This window comes from Anser brachyrhynchus (assembly GCF_964034855.1).
Source record: "Anser brachyrhynchus genome assembly, chromosome: 24".
NCBI classification, from domain to species: Eukaryota; Metazoa; Chordata; class Aves; order Anseriformes; family Anatidae; genus Anser; species Anser brachyrhynchus.
In genome coordinates this window covers 3,303,685-3,322,495 of record NC_137717.1, presented here as the reverse complement: position 1 = coordinate 3,322,495, position 18,811 = coordinate 3,303,685, and the positions used below count along the sequence as shown (strand labels likewise).

At 43.8% G+C, this 18,811-nt stretch overlaps 1 protein-coding gene across 2 annotated transcripts; it reads left to right on the top strand.

The window, feature by feature from the left end:
• The first annotated feature begins 987 nt into the window (after positions 1-987).
• On the top strand, positions 988-18,128 carry MTF1 (metal regulatory transcription factor 1). 2 transcript variants are annotated; one of them, XM_080567381.1, is made up of 11 exons: positions 988-1,102; positions 1,444-1,909; positions 8,141-8,379; positions 8,785-8,916; positions 9,608-9,681; positions 10,720-10,853; positions 11,734-11,811; positions 13,365-13,467; positions 14,055-14,608; positions 15,506-15,572; positions 16,358-18,128. In XM_080567381.1, exons 2-11 carry the CDS (start codon positions 1,496-1,498, stop codon positions 16,744-16,746), a joined length of 2,184 nt encoding a protein of 727 aa, XP_080423507.1. In that variant the 5' UTR covers positions 988-1,102; positions 1,444-1,495; the 3' UTR covers positions 16,747-18,128. The 2 variants fall into 2 exon arrangements, with proteins under 2 accessions (XP_080423507.1, XP_080423506.1); XM_080567380.1 differs by having other exon boundaries at positions 1,015-1,168.
• The last annotated feature ends 683 nt before the right edge of the window (positions 18,129-18,811 follow it).

Below are 18,811 nucleotides of genomic sequence, written 5' to 3'. Positions count from 1 at the left end.
ACCAGTTTCTTGCAAACCTGTCATTTCAAAAACAGATGCTGGCTGATGCCCACAGTGCTGAGCCAGGGCAGCTGCAGGCACAGACAAGATGAGCTGAGCACCAGTTATGGCCTCAGCTGGAGCTTTTTGTGCTCAGGCATACGGTTCAAAGATATTCCACCCCCCAAGGCAGGGGGACTGGAGCCGGCAGTGTGCCCAGGTGGCCAAGAAGGCCAATGGCATCTGGGTTTGTATCGGGAATAGTGCAGCCAACACACCAGGGAGGTGATCGTCCCCCTGTCCTCAGCTCTGGTGAGGCCACACCTTGAGTGCTGCGTTCAGTTTTGGGCCCCTCAGCACAAGAAGGACATCGAGGCCCTGGAGCGTGTCCAGAGAAGGGCTCCGAGGCTGGTGAAGGGCCTGGAGCACAAGTCCTGTGAGGAGCGGCTGAGGGAACTGCGGGTGTTTGGTCTGGAGAAGAGGAGGCTCAGGGCAGACCTCATTGCTCTCTGCAGCTGCCTGAAAGGGAGGTGTGGGGAGCTGGGGTCGGCCTCTTCTCACAGGTAACCAGGGATAGGACCAGAGGGAATGGCCTCAGGTTGTGCCAGGGGAGGTTCAGGTTGGAAATGAGGAGACATTTCTTCTCAGAAAGAGCGGTCAGGCGTTGGGACGGGTTGCCCAGGGAGGTGGTGGAGTCACCGTCCCTGGGGGTGTTCAAGGAGAGGTTGGACGTGGGGCTTGGGGACACGGTCAGTGGGTGATGGGGGTGGTAGGGGGCGGTTGGACTAGATGATGTTGGAGGGCTTTTCCAACCCTCATGATTCTAGGATTCTGTGAGCTGGACGGGCTTTAATGTCCCTCGGAACCCAAAGAACACAACAGTTGGACTCGGTGACCCTTGTGCGCCCAACTCGGGCCATTCTGTGACTCTCCAATTCTGTGTGCCCCTTTTAGGCCCCCGGCCCCCTCCTCACAGCGGCGCCGCTGCCGGGCTCGGGACTCGAACCCGGGGCCTCCCTCTCGGAGGCCGAGCGCTGGGGCGCGGCGCCACCCTTCCCCCTTCCCGTCAGCCCCCGCGGCGGGCGCGGCGCTCCCGGCGTGCCGCGCGCGGGCGGAAGCGGAAGTGAGTGCGCTGGAATCATGGTGCCGCCGGGGCGGGGAAGGAGCCGCCGCCGCTGCCGGGGGCTCGGTGAGCGCGGCCGGGGGGCGGCGGCGGGCGGCCCCCGGGGCTTGAGCCGCGGGGCGAGGGCGGGGGGGAGAACGCCGTGAGAGCCCTGGGGGCGGCTCTCGGCGGGGCTCGGCCGTTCGAGGCCCGGGGGTGGCGGGGGGGGGGGGGGGGGGAGAGGGAGATCCGTGAGGAGCCGCCCGTGGCCCGGGGCCGCCACCCGGGGCGGTCCCTGAGGGGGTTTCGAGGCCGGGCCCGGCCCCCCCTGACCCCCTCCCCGTCCTGCCCCTCCGTTGCAGATGAGCTGTCGCGGCCCAGCCTGAGGATATCGCAGTGAGCGGCGGGGGAGCCATGGGGGAGAACAGCCCCGAGGGCACCGCGCTGTGCTGCGAGGCGGAGGAGGAGGAATTGAGCCGGGAGGACGGCGGGATGAGGTTCGCCGATAAAAACGGGCTGGTCTCCTCCTCGTCCGGGACGGTGTACGACAGGACGACTGTTCTCATAGAGCAGGACCACGGCGTGTTGGAGGACGATGAGGATGAAGGACAGTGTAGCGATCACTTGCCTTTTTTACCCGAGGGTCATGAAGAAGGATTTCATTTAATAGCAGATCATGAAGGAATGTCCCAGGGTTATGTGCAACATATAATTTCTCCGGATCAGATTCACCTGACGATAAATCCTGGTTCGACTCCTATGCCACGAAATATCGAAGGAGCAACACTCACTTTGCAGTCTGAATGCCCGGAAACCAAGCTTAAAGAAGTAAGTAGCCAAAAACGTTTCTAAACTTCGCGCTCGTTTTGAGTAGTTTTTAGCTGGTGGCCTCAAATGCTTTGACAACATGTTTCTGCCAGGAGGCAGGCGGCAAATTCCCCTGTTCTTAAAGGTTCGTGTCTAGTTAGTTCTCTGGAGTTACTCCGTTGCGCCTGCTGTTACTGTTAGTGCCAGTAGTGCCCCGTGCAGGTAGGCGTGACTGTGTCCCGCAGGTTGGTGCATCAGCAGCATAGCTGCAAACGTCATCAGTTTTCGCTTTCACGTCCTGCTGCTCTCTTGTGAAGCAGCCAGGAAGTGCTTCTTGGTATCTGGTGACGCTCTAGGTAGCAGGAGGACGGGGCAACAAAAACCCATCTACGTTGGTAGCGTATGTGATTTTTTGTGGCCGTTTATTAGTTGTAGAACTATTTTCTGAGTTCAGAGACAAGTAAAAAGAACGTGAACTCTGTTCTGTGGAGATCCCTGTTCCTGAGCAAAGCAAGTCCAAATTGCTGATTAAATTCTGCCCTATTTGAAATAGCCGAAATATGAAGCCAAAGATGCCAAACTTAAAATTGCTTTGTAGCTTTACTGTGTCGCTCACAGGGGAACTGAGGAGAAAATTCAGAGTACCAGCTGAAGCAAGTTTATATATTTAAAATAGAAACTGCTTTTAATTCTGTTTCCCTGATGAATTCTGCCTGCATGCGGAGTGGTGATGAAAGCTTGGAGGTTTCTTACTGCTTAGGTGCAAAAGCAATACACGGTTGCCTGCAACGCCAAGGCATTTTTAACAACTGACTGCTACTTTTTTGGACCTTGTTTGGAGTTAAATTTATTCAAGTGTCTTTGCTAGTGTTGGGGGTAGAAGCGTTGACTGGTAGTGTAACCGATAGCGTGAGCGAGGACTGCTGAAACGAGCCTCTGTTAGGAAGGAAGCTAGGTTTGAATGCTCTGAATAATTTAAATTAGCGGGGAACCTTGATTAGCACTCGCACAGCAGCAAGGAAACGTGGCTGTGGGAGGTCGGCTTTGCAATTAGTCACGAAACTTCTGGACCAAGGTTTGTTCCGTAAACCCGTTTAAGCCTAAGGAACTTCTTTTGCTCAATTATTATTCGCATTAGTAGCTACTGAATCCTGCCTCCTTAGCTGCTAAAGTGTTTAATGTTGGTGTGTCAGTCATGCCAGTATTTTCTTTTCTTTTTGTAGAAGGATCAGCTTGCAATCGGCAATGTGTGAGAACAGTGTGTGCTAGCTGAATTGGGGTTGATGACTTTACCCATGCGATTAGCCTGCTTTATTTCTTCACCCTGCCCTTTTAACAAAGCCTTGCGAGACCTGGAACTGCCTGGTGAAGTTCTTTGTCCGAATTTATTTTCCAGCTCTTGGCTTAATTTTCTAGCCGGGGGAAGGAATTATGCCATGATGTGAAATAAGTGGAAATAAGCCCTAAGGAAGCAGAATCTCTTCCATCTTGTAAAACCCCTTTTTGTTCCATTATTTCAGATGCTTGTTAAGTTGTCAGGAGGAAAAAAAAGCTTTAAAACTCCTGCGCCTTTGGCTCAGCTCTGAGTGCCAGCAGTCCGATTCTTGGGTACTTCCAAAACATCTGAGGTGGTTCTAACCATTGAGAGAAATGCTTTAAAGTCCTAAACTTTCAAGTCAGTCTTAGATACCTATGAAGGAAGTGTTACACTCCCTTAAGTCCCTTCAACTTCCTTGTGTTGCAATACGCTTTTCTCATAATTGTCCGTAAGAATACCCGTGATTGCAGCCTTCTATTTCAGTTTCATTGATTTGGTTTTGTTCAGCGATGACACAAGAAAAAATACAAATTTAAGGGGAATCTCCGGAACTTGAGATGAATTCAAGGCAAACAGCAATGTAAGTGGCCTTTGGTCAGTGTGACAGGCTCAGCTCTTGACAGCCTCGTTGATTACTGGACAATTAGCTCCTATTTGTAAGGCAAACGCTTCGTTAAGCCTCTTCCAGCTTCCCTCTGGTGCATCTCCCGAGTAGCACGCTGTCCTCTGCAAAAAGCTTACCTGCTACAGCCCCGGCCTTTATCTCCAAAGCAACCTATTTCTTGTGCTCCGTATCCCAGCCACCTGTGGTTTCTGTCGCTGCCGTGTTTCTCTTCTGTTGTTGTCGCTTGCATGTGGCGCCGGTCCCGGGTTCTCGCTGCTGTAACCGCCAGCCCTTCGTGGTCAATATCTGCGTCGCTGTGTGTGTGTAACGCTTGTGTGATGTGCTCGAGTTCCTAATGTGAAAAGAGAATTAAATGCTCTGCTGCTGTACAAGTTTTATCCGCTTATAACGCGGTTTTAACATCGCTCCTGTCTGCGGTGTCCTCCTGTTCGTGCAATAAAGGTTTGGTCTTTGAGAAAAGGGGAGGGCTGCAAGGCCTCTGCCGTAGTCCCACCGTTACGCTGGAAGTGTCACCGCTGCCTTCCTTGGAGAAGCGCATCAGCAGCCAGGGACCAGATCCCTAGTCATTAATTAATAAATATTCTCCTCTTCCTCTCACTGTCTAGGCGTAAATGTAAAGACACAGAAGGCTTCTTAGACTCCTCATCTGATTTTTAGGTAGCTCACATCTGTGTTATTCCCTTTTGCTGTGGGAATATCCTGTAACGTGCTATGTAAAATGTTAACCAGCAGCTGCCTTGACACTCTAAAGGGGAGCGTTTCCCTCAGCACTGATACAAACCGTGCTGAATCTGATGATCCCTGAAGGTAATCTGCACGCTTTGATCTAATAAAATGTACTTTCTGCCCTTGTGTCTGTGTTTTACCAGCCCATGCTCTTCCTTGTGTTTTGGTAGCCTCAACACACAACCGAATGCATTAATCGTTGTGTAACTGTATTGTGATGCCCAGATATTTGTTGACAACTTCAGCTGATTTGGAGGGTGGGTTGTTTTACAATTAAATTACTGTCCTTCCCTCGAGGCTGCTTTTAATAATACAAAGTGACCAGATAAGAATGTGAAGATCTCCAAAACTTTTCAATTTCCTTGTGTGGAGGAACATTCGTGTGTTTTTTTTTATTACCGTGCTGTTCACAATCGCAGCAGTTGTAGGTGCCCACGCTGACAGCAGGAGTTGGTGCAGCACACCACTGCCAGGGCAGTCGCACACGTGCATTTCTGGGTTAGTAACACTGTAGTAAGTGGAAGGCTTTAGAGTCAACCTTGGGTCAGAGGAGGAAGGTTTAGCTCCAGCCTGTGAATTCCGTGGTAGGCTGTCAAGTCCTGAGTGCAAACATGACACCGTACTACATGATCTCATAAGAATTCATCACCTTCCCTGCATGGAGAGCAGCCGAGGTAGCTAGTGTCTTTAGAAATAAAAGGAAAACCCTATCTTGAAACAAATACAGTGTCAGAAGAAACTGAATCATGTCTCCAGTAGCTTTTTTTAATTATTTAAAGCTTTTGCAGTTACGTGTACAGTAGGTCCTCTTCTGTGTCCCTTTTTAAAACAAGAAACGAAATCCAGTCTCCACTGCTAGATGGAAACGTAGTGAGGATTGAAAGAAGATGATATTCTGAAAAAGGAAAGTCTTTATTCTGGCAAGGCTTTTCAGCTGTAGTTTTTAATAAGCCCCTTATTGTGAGACAGTCACCCATACTATTTCTTCCTCTGTGGCAAAAAGCTTAGTTTAGACTTGTTCTCTCTCTTCTGCATCCCGTGTAACTTCTTTAGCTCTCCTTTCCTCCCCCCTTGTGCTTTGTGACAGCTAAGTGTGTGTCACGGTGGCTACAGTTCTGGGGGTAATGTTGCTTCTCAGCTGTCACGCACAACTGGAGAGGCATGGAGAGCTGCTGTTTGGCCGAGCAATTGTTGGGTCAAGGCTCCAGTTCGGAGTAAAGTCTCGCCCTGGATTAATCAAGTAGTGAGACGAGCATTGATATCAAAGCCTGGAAAACTCACCTGCAGTGAGCAAATTGCTGTTAGCATCAGATACACACGAGGCAGGAGTTAATTCAGCACTACCCAGAGTGAAAACTGCTGCTAGTTACTTTAGTCTTAGGTCTTTCTAGTGTCATAGTCAGGATATTTGTGTTCTTGTACATGTAACCTGCTTTAATGTTCTCCAAACAGCGAGGTTTTATCAAAAGCAGGTGTAGGTAAATGGCAGCCTGCAGCTGAGATACCAACACGAGGCTACGGCTCGAGGCTATGCGAGAGATTTTGCAGCTCCTGTCCACTCACATTTCATAAAGCTTTCTTGAATCACATCCTAACAATTTCATACCCTATGAAACAGGGAAAATAGGTCAGTGTAACTAAGACTATTTACTCGTCTGCCCTTAACCCCAATTAAAATGAGTGTTTGTGTTTATGCCAGGGTCCTGTCTGACCACGCTGCTTCCTGGAAGGCTATTTAGATGTCCTCGTGTCGTTGGGCTGGGATCTAGCAGTCATGTTCTTAAAAGGAAATGCTGAGCATGTGTGGCTCCCCTGACAGCACTAAGGGCTGTTCCTTTGGACCTTCCTTTGGACCCTCTAGCACTGATACAGTCCTCAACAGTGCCAACAACTGCTAGCATCCTAAATAATGTGTTTCAGATCCCCTCCATTCTCCTTGTTCTTACAACATTGTGTAACATGAATGGGAGACGAGTTTTGGACAAAACAGTGCGTTGTAGGGTCATTTGGAGATCTCATAAAGCTTTTACTGAGGGCCCGTTCCTTCGCTGATGTGGTATTACACAAAGCGTTAACCAAATTACTTATTTTGTGAAAGGATTAACAAATACTCAGTTCTTTCTTAGGCACACAAGAACGATGTGCTTCTGGTGTCCTACTGCTTATGGCACCCACCGAACTTCCAGATATTTCTGACAGGAGTGTGACTACAACTAAAGTGATTTTAAAGTTACCTGAGCACAGGTCAAGGGGTCCTGTGTCAGTTTGTTTTCACCCCCCAAGCTGTGGTAATAAAACAATGAGTTTCAGATGCTCCTTTCTGATGGGCGTATATATAAAGCAAAAAGCAAAGGACGGCTGTTGAGATGTGAGATGGGTAGAAACCCGTGTTCATGTGGGTCATGTACAGGCTCATCCGCTTCTCCTGGTATCAAGCCACAATTCAGTATCTGTGGTTTTATTTTCTGAAGACAGCCTGCAGCCTTTTCTAAGCAGCAATGCTGGGTACCGTCAGGTTGTACCTTGGAAAAGAGGACTGCTGACTGTGTCCTGCTAGATTTTCCTCCCGTCTAGTCGTTAACGCTACTAGACCTGCAAGTTTCTGCTCCTCTGTTGTGACTTTGCATCGCCTTTTTAAACGTTTCAGAATCAACATCTTTTGGAATGCTCTTATGCTGCTTCCCTGTCAGCCCTCAAATCCTCTCCTGGGCTCTGTAATTACTTTTAGATGTTAAGGTTTCTCAACGGCAGCAGTCAAATGAAAGCCGTCAGTCTGATAATTAATGTTGGAGGGAGATTATTCGAGCATATCAGATGGCTTATTCCTTCTACTTCACAAGAGAGACTGCGATTTAATTAAGCATGATGACTTGCACACAGGAAGCTTCTTACGTGGTCTTTTTCTGCCCGTAGCAGAGGCTGGGAAGGCTGTCAGGTCTAGTTCAGTGTGAAACTGCTGCCTGGTGATGGAGATAGCTGGCTGAGAATCTGTGACACGGACCTGTGACGGAAAGCACCTTGTCTGAGTCCCTGCACTTCAGGCATTTACTGGTTAAGTAAAAGCAGAAGAGAAGAACAAAGCACAACGAAGGCTGCCTTTGAGATAAAATTAGGTAATAAATGGTCCGATGGAGGCTGTAGGAGATTTTGAAAACTGTGGTTCTCATTCAGGGTGTTAAGGTTCCTCTTCCTTTTTCTTCATCCATTAATAGGAGCTCTGCTGTAAGCACCGGAGTGAAATACAGATGCTGCATATGAGACCAGCGGCTGGGTTTGGTAGCCTATTTGGGTCCTTTTCAACTATTGATTTCTAAGTAGATTTATTTTGAATTATTTTTTTCCCCTCTTCTATTAGTTTCCTATTCTTCTCTAAGGTCAGCCTGCTCTCCAACGTGTGCCACTCTTCTTCGCATAGTACAGCAGAAGTATTAATTAGCCTGATGATTAAACTGCAATTTCTTCCTTTTTTTTTCACCTTTGAAGTCAGAATCTATCACGTCGTCTTTGATGTTTAACTGGCGTTCTACCCTGCCTGGATTCTAGAAATGCTTAAAAATTAAGCGTGCATCATTTTGTCTCCCAGGTTAAGAGATACCAGTGCACCTTCGAGGGCTGTCCACGCACCTATAGCACTGCCGGAAACCTGCGCACTCACCAAAAGACGCATCGCGGGGAATACACCTTTGTCTGCAATCAAGAAGGCTGTGGCAAAGCCTTTCTTACCTCCTACAGCCTCAAAATCCACGTTCGAGTGCACACTAAGGAAAAGCCGTTTGAATGTGATGTGCAGGGCTGTGAAAAGGCATTCAATACACTGTATAGGTAGGGATTCTCTGCGTCTCTCTCTCGTAGACCTGGCTGCTGCTCTTTTGCACGTTACATCTACTTTTTGTTTGTGTCTGAATACAATTGTTATCATTTTTCCAAGTACAGATGCAAATAAAAACCCCACAAAAAGGGAAAAAGCTATACCAAGATGGTATAACCATCCAGGATGATGAGCTTGTAATAACATACTTAGTTTATTTGTTTTGTGTTAGTACTGAAGATGGTGCACAAAGACAAGGAATTCTCAGATTTGTGTGAGGACTTTGGGAGTGATATCAATTACTTACATTAAGCCTTTAATCCTGTCCTCACGTTTAAATGAATGGCTTGCTCGCCTCAGAGAGGGGCTGGTTTGCACTACAGACCATAAAAGGGATTTTTTTTTTGCATGCTTTTTAGGTTGAAAGCACATCAGAGGCTTCACACAGGGAAAACATTTAACTGTGAATCAGAAGGCTGCAGTAAATACTTCACAACGCACAGTGACCTGAGGAAGCACATTCGAACACACACAGGAGAAAAGCCATTTCGGTAGGTTGCTGGGTGGCAATTTTTGCTTCTCTAGAACTTCTGTAATGGATCGCCTGTGCCAAGTGGCAGCTATTACTGTCATTAGTGAAAAATTATTCCCATTAAAAAAGAAGACTAGCATTTGAGCATTTTTCTTCTAGAGTGCTCTTAGTTATCTGTAAAAGTGGGTGAAGTAACTGTCTTCAACTGACCGGAATAGTCAAGCTAGGAGAATTTTTTTGGACCTAAGTGTATCCCAAGATAAAAGTTCTAAAACATGTTGTTGTTTGTCTGTTATGAAGTAGAGTTTATTCCACGAAGGAGACCCCTGTAACCCCAAATGACGACTTCATGCTTGACATTTAAAGTCACATTCAGAGTTCTGCTTGCATATAAAATAACCTAGCAAGGACATTTAATTACACATTTTTCCTGTTGGGCAGTGTTGGTTTTTTTTTTTCTTTTTTTACATTTAGATGTAGTTCATAAAAAAAGAAAGGTTCTTCTGGGACCAGTCTTGGTACCATTGGTTTTATTCTTTAAGATAAGTCCGTGCAGCATGCATAGCAGCTGTAGGGACGTACCTGGTACTAGCAGAGACTGGTGTCAGTCCACCTTTCAGAGTCCTGTGACACTTGAAGAGCATGACATGAGGTTATAACAAATGCATGAAAGAAGCCTGATTCTAACTCTTCCCTGATGCCTCATTCAGGTGTGAGCATGACGGCTGTGGAAAGGCTTTTGCTGCAAGCCACCACCTCAAAACACATGTTAGGACACATACTGGTAAGTCCCAAAGATTTGTTTTTTTCTTTTATTGAGCCTGTGCAGTTTATACTAACTCTCAGAATCTTAATATCTATTTAAACTTGCTTATAAAATAACCTAGCAGGGACATTTAATTACACATTTTTCCTATTGGGCAGTGTTGTATTTTTTTTTTATACATTTAGATGTAGTTTATAAAAAAAGAAAGACTCTAGATCTGTCTTGGCACCATTGATTTTATTCTTTAAGTTACGCAATACATTCAGGACTGTTAAATACAGCTATGCAAATAGATGTAACTCAGTGAGTCGGCCATAAATCACTTCTTTCCTAGAGTTATCTAGAAACATATCGTGACTCTCCTCTATGACCTGCATCAAGCAGACTGATAACATAGAAAAATGGGTGGACAATCAAAAATTCAGCTCATGTTTCAACTGAGAACAAAGAAACTGAACCACAGAGAAAAGTCACTTCCATTTGTGCCTGACAGGTCTTGAATTTCATCAGCGTGTTTCACAGATGTGTCAGCAGTGATGCACAGAAATTAAACATTCTGTTCTTGTGTCAGTTCACTTGATAAAATGGAACCTTTTATTTACAAGCCTCTTTCCAAGAATGATGAATGTGTTATGTGGCATTATAACGACTCTCAAATCTATTCATACAAGTTCCAACATGTTGTATAGTAATTATGACTGTGTTGCAGAGTATCATTAAGACTGTTTATGAGGTGGGACGCAGTCTTTTGAATAGGGTCATTGTGATAGCAAGTTAAGGAACTGCTCTTTCAGTTAGCTGTTGGTGCTGCTGGCTTGGCCGTAAGTAGCAATTTGTATAGAAAGCAAGGTGCTTCTTTTTCTTACCAAGATGTGCTCTGGTGCAGAAAGAGTTTGCTTATACTTAACCTATGCTAAGGTTTCGCTTTTTGTCATAACGAGTTGTGTTGGAGAAAAACAACCCTATTTGTATAAAATACTGTTGCTATTCTATGTGCTTTAAAAGTATCTTATGTAAGTTTGTATGTTTGTTATGTCTGGTTTTTGCTGCCTATAGGGGAGAAACCTTTCTTCTGTCCCAGTAATGGCTGTGAGAAGACTTTTAGTACACAGTATAGTCTCAAGAGTCACATGAAAGGTCATGAGAAAGGACATTCCTATAATGCACTTCCCAATAACAATGTGTCTGAGGTTAGTAGCTCTTCTTCCTAATGCTTCTGGTTTAGGTAGAGACAAAATCTTACTTTGGTGGAATGATTATTTGGTCCATAACTTGTTTTAAAGGTGTAACGTTTAAAGCTGAGATTTTCAAAGGAAATTGTAACTAATCGATGTCCATCTCCCATGAAGGCACTGGTGGTAGCCTCTCTTTTTTGAACTGAGAATTCAATTTCAATTCTGAAATTGCTGGCATTCAAGGTGGAAGTGTAGGCTTTCTTCTCATAGGCTGTGTTTACAGTGCACTGATAATAAGCAGTGGCATCAGCATTTCTGAAACTTCTAGCACGGCATTTGGTTACGAAGTTTTATTTAGAAAAGCATGTCTAAGTTTGTGTATTCATTTTAATCACATTAAAATTAACACTTGGGCTGCTGCTGCTTGGATGACTGTAGCAAGTACTGGCACAAGTGTATAGGCAGTTGTATACATTATCATGTTATTCCCTGTAGATTCTTATGTTTCACTCAACACTATGTAATAAGTGTGTGAAGTAAAATAAACACTAACTGTTAATGACTTGGATTTTTATATTCTACAGGCTGCTTTGCTCATATGCTAATTTGGAGTTCTAGGTTGCTTAATTTTTTTGTAAAGCAATGTGAGAGATGTTAAGATCCTTGAGAGCAGCTAAATATGTTTTGCTTAGCAATATTGTTCCTTAGATTTTAGAACTGAGACTAGGGTTATCCATAGGTTAAAAAAAAAAAACACAAACAACAACAACAACAAACTAAATTGGTGTAGACAGAATAGCTCTGCTTATATTGGATGAACTTTAAAAAGTAATTTGAAACATTTCTGCCACTATTGTTTAATATTTAACCCCACTTCTTTTTTTCTTCTTTACAGGATACAAGCCACTCGCTCTGTCTGAGTGACTTAAGCCTCATATCAACAGATTCAGAACTGCGGGAGAACTCTAATCTAGTGAGTTACTGTCCCTGAATTGCCTCACCCATAATTTGAGTTTTGTTTTTTTTCCTAACAACGTATCTGTCCTGTTGAGTGGAACACAGATTAGATATGTATGACTGGTTGCTTCTGTTTCACTTGCTCCAGCATGCTGTCCTTTAGACTTCCCTTTCGCTAGTGGAAGAGACGTACTCTGTCACAAAAGAAAATAATTCTAGCATCCATTTTCAGTATGAAAATAACATTTGGTCAGAATGAATCAGTTTGAAGTGAATAATATATACAAATCAGATATTACAGTACTACCCGATGTATGCCAGAGACGCAGCTATGATCAGCTCTGAGCTGTAGGATTAGAGCTAGCTGAGCAGGGAATGAAGCAGGTAACTAGTAGATACACTATCTAGCATGTTTCTTGTGTTTGAGTGGGGGAGTTTGTACATGTCCAGACTAAGCATGACAAGCTCACTTCTCGAAGGCTTCAGACAGGAATACAGATAAGCGAATATTAAGGCAAGCTATTGTTTTTGTACAGCTGAGTAAGATCTTTATTGCTGAAGAAGAAAAACTTACTCTGGAGTAGAACTAGTATGACATGTTTAAACCATCTTCATACCCACTGTTTGGATTTGTTCCCTGGTCTTTCCTGTTTAGATCTTGGTTTTAGGTATTAAGTTGGGTCACTTGTATAGAATAATCTGTTGAGTGACACAGTCACCTAATTAGGTTATTAAATATTAGCTGCCAGGTGTCATTTAAATAGATTGCATCTTTTCCCAAACACATCTGTGAATAAACTTGTAAGTACTTGAAGAGCCTGTTCAGGAAGCAATTGCACTTTACTGGCACTTTCAGCACAGAGCTTTGGCTTGTTTTTTGCAAATGGCTCTGACGTCTTAACAGCAGAATAGCCAAGTGAGAGAGAAGGATTTTCTTCCAAAATATGCAGTGATTAAATCAAGCTGTTTTTAAAAGCTCAGCATCTGATTTTACGGTAATGATGTTCTTGCTTGCAGTTAACTGTTGACTGAGCTTAAATTTTACATGGAGGAAAATTATATGCTGATGAGACTATGTCCTTATTTTGTGCTTCAACATGGAAGCAGCATGCAGGTTTTTGATATATTATGTTCCGACAGCAGTGTGGGTGACAGCAGTGCATAGTTCAGGATATAATCTAAGCAGAGCTATTTATTTCTGCTCCAGAAAAGGTTTTGCAGAAAAACAAGACCAAATTAATGTCCGTTTTGGTTTCTAGTAGAGTATTACAGTAAATAAAGGTTGAACAAAGTATATATGAGAAGAATATGTTCGACTTTTAAAGGACTTGCTTATTTTTGTAAGGATTTGCTCATTATGTTGGTAAATTTGATTTTGGGTTATAAAAATTAAGCATCATTTTACATTTTATGCTAGGTACCTGAACTATGTACCTTTCCTGAAGGTGGCTGGTTAACTGGGAATGTGTTTCTGACATTGATATGTTGCCTGGCTGGGATTTGTGCAAAGTTTATGGAGACCTGGGATAGAATGTTATCTGATATCTTCCTGTCTTTTCTATTTTCCAGACACATGGACAAGACCTGAGCACAATCTCACCAGCAAGCATCTTTGAGTCTATGTTTCAGAGCCCAGATCATACCACAAATCAGGAAGACTCTAAGCAGACAGGTACAAATTGTGGCTGCGCTATTTTAAGAGGGAGTTTTTTGACAGTTTTCCCTCGCTGCGTACAAGTGTTTGAATCAGCAATTCAGACTGAAGACTACTGCCCCACATAAGTTTAAGTAGCAAACCGACAACTTCAGCTTCAGTGTTGAAATATTTTTGTGTTGAAATACATCCACAGATGGTGTAACACTTGGGCAGTGACAGAGGAACTGGCTGTGTATTTACACATGCTGGTGTACAGTGCCAACGTTGATGCTCTTGGACTTCATGTCTGTGTTATCTTTGAACTTCCTCTCTTGATGTAGCTGTATGAGCCTGCTGATGAAAAGGCTTTGGAGAGAGGGCTTATGGGGCTGATCAGCTAGTGTGTATTACTCAGTGTTATCAGCTTCCTGAATTTGGACCTACTTTTAGATTTCATTGCCTAGTATTGTTTGGTTTTGAGCACTAGTTTGAAAATGTGAAAAGTGGTAGTGCTTTACTGAGCAAAAATCTATTAGCTAGCTGATAAGTTTATTGGAAAGGTTGTTTATGCAGATCTTATGAGAACTGAGGTATTTATATATTTTCTTTGTTTCTTTTGGCAGCTGCCTTGATTGAAGCTTTTAATGGTCATGCAGACTCAGTCACTGCTGTTCCGCCTTCTGCAGGAGATTCAGCATCGTTGTCTCTTCCACTTGTACTGCAGCTTGGCATCTCTGAGCCTTCGCATTCAGCACTACAAGCCTCAGCAGCACCTGCTGCTCCCTCCATAGGAACCAGCTCACAGCAAGCTGCATTTGGAAATCCTGCAACTGTTTTACAATCCCCAGAAGTGCCTGTTCCTCACAGCACACAGTTTCCAGCCAGTCACCAAGACTTTCTGCAGCACACTCAGACACCACCGCAGCCCGTTGTACAAGGACTTTCAGTGGTTGCTGGGGCATCTGCCCCGACAGCACCAAGTGCCACTGAACCCTTGCCGGCTGTAGTTCAGACTGTGCCTGTTGGTGCGAACTCTGTTCTGACCAGTAATCCAACGATAACAATTACTCCTTCTCAAAGCGCCGCTATTCTACAGTCCAGCATTGTCATGGGAGAGCAAAACTTGCAATGGATATTAAATGGTGCCACTGGTTCTCCACAAAGCCAAGAACAAATGGTTAGTATATCTAGCTTAGCTTTGAAACAGCTTGAACCATCCCTGTTCCTCATAGGGTCTTTCCCCTTGGAAAAAAAAAAAAAAGGGGGGGGATCAAACCTGGAATTGTAAGATCCAAACCAGGATGCAGTATTATATAAAGCTTATCGTATTAATATTGATAAACATGTCACCAATGCAGCCCCTAAAATAGAGAAATAGTAGAGAATAGATGCAGAGAAATCCCAAGTGCATGGAAATCTTGTTTTCTCCTTCTTTTGCCCAGTGACAAACTTCTCACAGAAGGTAGCAACCTGGTTTATCCAGGACACTGCACCATATGGCCTGAGAATAAGTTTTTTATTCTATTCCTTTTGACAAGTACAAAAGACACTGTAAAATTTCAGCATTCAGACGTTTTGTAATCTCTGTCTCTTTGTAATGTAGCCTCATAAAGATAATAAGTTTTCTGGGAAAACGGGATGTTTCTGGTTCTCCAGTAAATCTGGATATTGAAGGCTGTGTTTTTTCTTTAAGCAGTACTGTTGCCAACTTTAGGTTTTGTCAGTTGCAAATAGGTAAGAATGAATGACTGCAAGTACAAGCAGCATGAGCAAGCACGGCAATTTAAGAATTCAGTCATTCAGTTGTCAAAACAAGCTGTGTTAACAGACATGTAGTGCAGAGGGATATTACTCCCCATCTTTAGGACTACTGAAATATTACTCTTAGTTTTGGAATAGCCAGAACATACCAGAGAACCAAACCAAATGCTAATTTTTGTATTAGTTTCCCTATGTGTTCTCTTTGGCAAGTGTATATATATCTGTTTCTTTTGCTTGTAGCTGTTTGGAGTTTTCAACGGTAGATATTTGTTTCGAATCAGCTCATGCTCTCTTTTTCTTTTTTTCCTTTAAGCCACAAGTTCCGAAAGTAGTAGAAAAGGTTTTTTTTACCACTGCATTACCAGTAGCTGGCAACACAGGTAAGCACGTTCGACATGGAACCTTCTTTTCTCTCTTTGCTTGTTTGCAGTAATGTTAGCTTAAACAGGATTTGTGGTGATTTAATTGCTTGCAGAAGTCTTGAAGAAAAACGTTCAGTTTTTTAAATCTTCCTGAGGTTTTAAGCGTTATCAGTAGACTTACAGCTTTGTGCTGAGACCTGTCCTGTAGTATTTTTCTAACAACTTGTAAGATAACCATAAATTAGATCTAGGATTTATAAAAAGATGTGTTGTATAAAAATAAGTATTTGATAAAAGTAGAATGGTATTTTAATGGAACATACGTAGAAGAACAACGTACAAGTGCAAGGACATAATTTATGTTTTGTTCTTTTAAATGAAGACATTAAACAGGCAATAAAGTGGTAAACTTAATCAGTTCTTCAGCAATTGTTTTTGGTAAGTACTATCTGCGAGATTCATCTAAATGATACACAGCCATGGAAGTTCTGTTCTATAATGTGCTTTCCCTACAGTATTATTGTATTGCAAATCTAAATCAATTATAGTCAAAAGGGATAGGTAAGATCTCTTTAGACCAGGCTTCTCATGTCTGGGTTCAGCCTGTACAAGCTGCTCATCAGGAGAGAGTATCTCTCATTTATTTATTTATCATCTGCTAGGGATATGCGTTGTGCTTGAAAAAATAGTATGTAATCTCTTCTGCAAGGTGTATGCGATAGAATCTAACAAAGATTTGTCTCTCCTCGTGGTGAAATTACGCACTTTGGTTACGTGTGTCTTGAACTCTGTTTCCCCTTCAGGAAGCCCTGTTCAGCAGATTGGTCTCAGCGTTCCTGTCATCATTATAAAGCAGGAGGAGGCCTGCCAGTGTCAGTGTGCCTGCCGAGACTCTGCCAAGGACAAAGCCACCAGTAAGAAGGAATGTCCCTCACCTGAACCGAAAGCTTTGGAGCAGCCAGCTCCCCAGCTGCAGCCTCAGACCTTTCCTTCCTCTTCCCCTTCTCCTTCGTGTGGGCAGAGCAGTCAGATAGTTACCCCTTCAGACTCACAGACTGAAACATTAAGTGCCATGGATGTATCGGACTACCTGTCCCTCCAAAGCCCTGAAACCCCATCCAATATAATTCCAATTGAAGCACTACTGCAGGGTGAGGAAGAAATTGGTTTGAATAGCAGCTTCTCTAAATGAAGATGTTCCAGATTTTCTTTTGCACCTGGAGGGTAAAACCCTTCTCCTTAGAAGCAGAAACTGAAGGATCGATTCTTTTTCCTTCCTCTCGGGAAGTTTTGTGGCTTATTTCTGCTTCACAGATGTCATCTTAGTCACATCCCAGGTACATCCATCTTTGAGAATCTATCTAAAAAAAGAAAAGTCAAAAAAAAAAAAAAGCTAAGTTATATATGAACTGTTTTGGCTGCACTGTCTGTCACTTTTGCTTGTCATATGTGAACACGGAAGTTAAGGTTACTCGTGTGCAAAAAGATTTTAAAAAGAAAAAGGGGGGTTAGTTTGTCTCCAATTGCACATCACTTATGTTTGGAATTTAAGGTACTGGCAGCGAGTGGGTCTTTGTTACAACTCCTTGGGTCTATAATTTTCTTTTGTCTCTTATGTCTGATACTAACCATGCACTATAAGGGGAGCCCGGGAAAGGAAATTGCTGTAGCAGAAAATGGTTTTATTGTAGTAGAAGGTGATTTATCTGCAATTTTTTTGGAATGTGATTGTCACATCACTGTGTTGGGAGGTGATGCCTGGATTTGCATTGTACTAACGCTATTACTAAAGCCTACAGAAATTGTCGGGGAGCTTATTTCAGCAGAGCACGGGGTGCTTGTGCTCCTGATAGATCTGTTCATCTGATTTCATTAGGACTTGAGATGTGTTGGCAGATACACTGCTTCACAACACGGAAACACAATTGGAGCCCCTGCTCGCTCAGACGCACGAGTCTGTTTTCTTTGCCTCTCTTTGAAGGATGCAGTGAGTTCCAGACGTAGTCAGATCGGTGTCTGCTGCTCTTTTGATTTACTTGGCTCTGTTCAGAAACAAGTCATCCTCTTAAACAAGCCCTCCGACTGTTTAATCAGGAGCATGGTGCCTTTGCTGGTTACTATCATCTTTTGTCAAGAACAAACCTAGGAAAAATTCCAGAACGATTTGACATAAATTCAGTTTGAATTCAGTGAGTTTCTCCTTCAGTTTTCCAGAAATGCTTCGTCCTTTCTGTTGAGCTATATGATTTCTGCCTGAATCTGCCTCCAACCTACTGCAATGCCAGCTTTTGTGCACGGGGCTATTTCTTGACTAAAAGATGTTACACGACATAGTAGTTTTTCATATCAAACTGAAAGTCTATATTCTAACCTACTCAGGGTAAATAAAACACAAACCCCCCTTCCACCAAAAAGCCTGTAATGTTGCAATAAATGCAGTCTCATTCTAAATGGTTTATTTATGCTGCATTATTTTAAAAGATGTAATTTTATAGTGTTTTATCCATCTTTATGGCTTTGCCTGTCAGTCTTTTTGTGTTAAAGGAAAGAATATTAAATAGTCTTTATTCAGTTTACAGTGTTGTTATTAGTGAGATACAAAGATAACGACTGTAAGCCAATTAGCGGGGAGTGTCTCTGTGCACTAAATTTAGGAATGCAGACTCCTAGTGGTTAGAGATCTTTCACTGCTCTTTGCTCGTATTTGATCAAAGCTGCTCGCTGCACCTGCTGGGGACAGAATCGTACGAATGCAGCCAGACCTCCCCAGGATCCCTGAGGATTTGGAGGTTTTTAACCCCTTGGTGACATGCTCTGTGTAGCCTTACCACCGTCACTGTCACGGTTTTAGCCGGAACAGTGGCTTAAGCTATCTCTCTTTCGATTCCCTTGCAAATGCACTGCCACGGCACAGATGGAAGTGGGCTGAAGGGGGCTGGCTCCTCACCTCTCCGACATCTCCTTTCCACTTGTTAAGCGCCGAAGGGTGAAACTAGGGTTGTGCCACTAGGGTGAATGTGAGGGAGGAGAGGCTGTGCTGCGTGTCGTGTCACTCGACTAGGGCAGAGCGCGTGGTGGTTTGCTAATTGCAGTGACGAGCTTCGGGGCATCAACTGAACTGGAAACGCGCTGATTGTGTTTCCTCTCTGAGCGTTGGCCCAGCCACGGTGCTGTGCAGCCCATCACGGAGGGGATGTGGGTCCTGCAGCAGTAAGGTCTGCGTCCTTGAAATGCGGATTGACAAAGCATTTGATGTT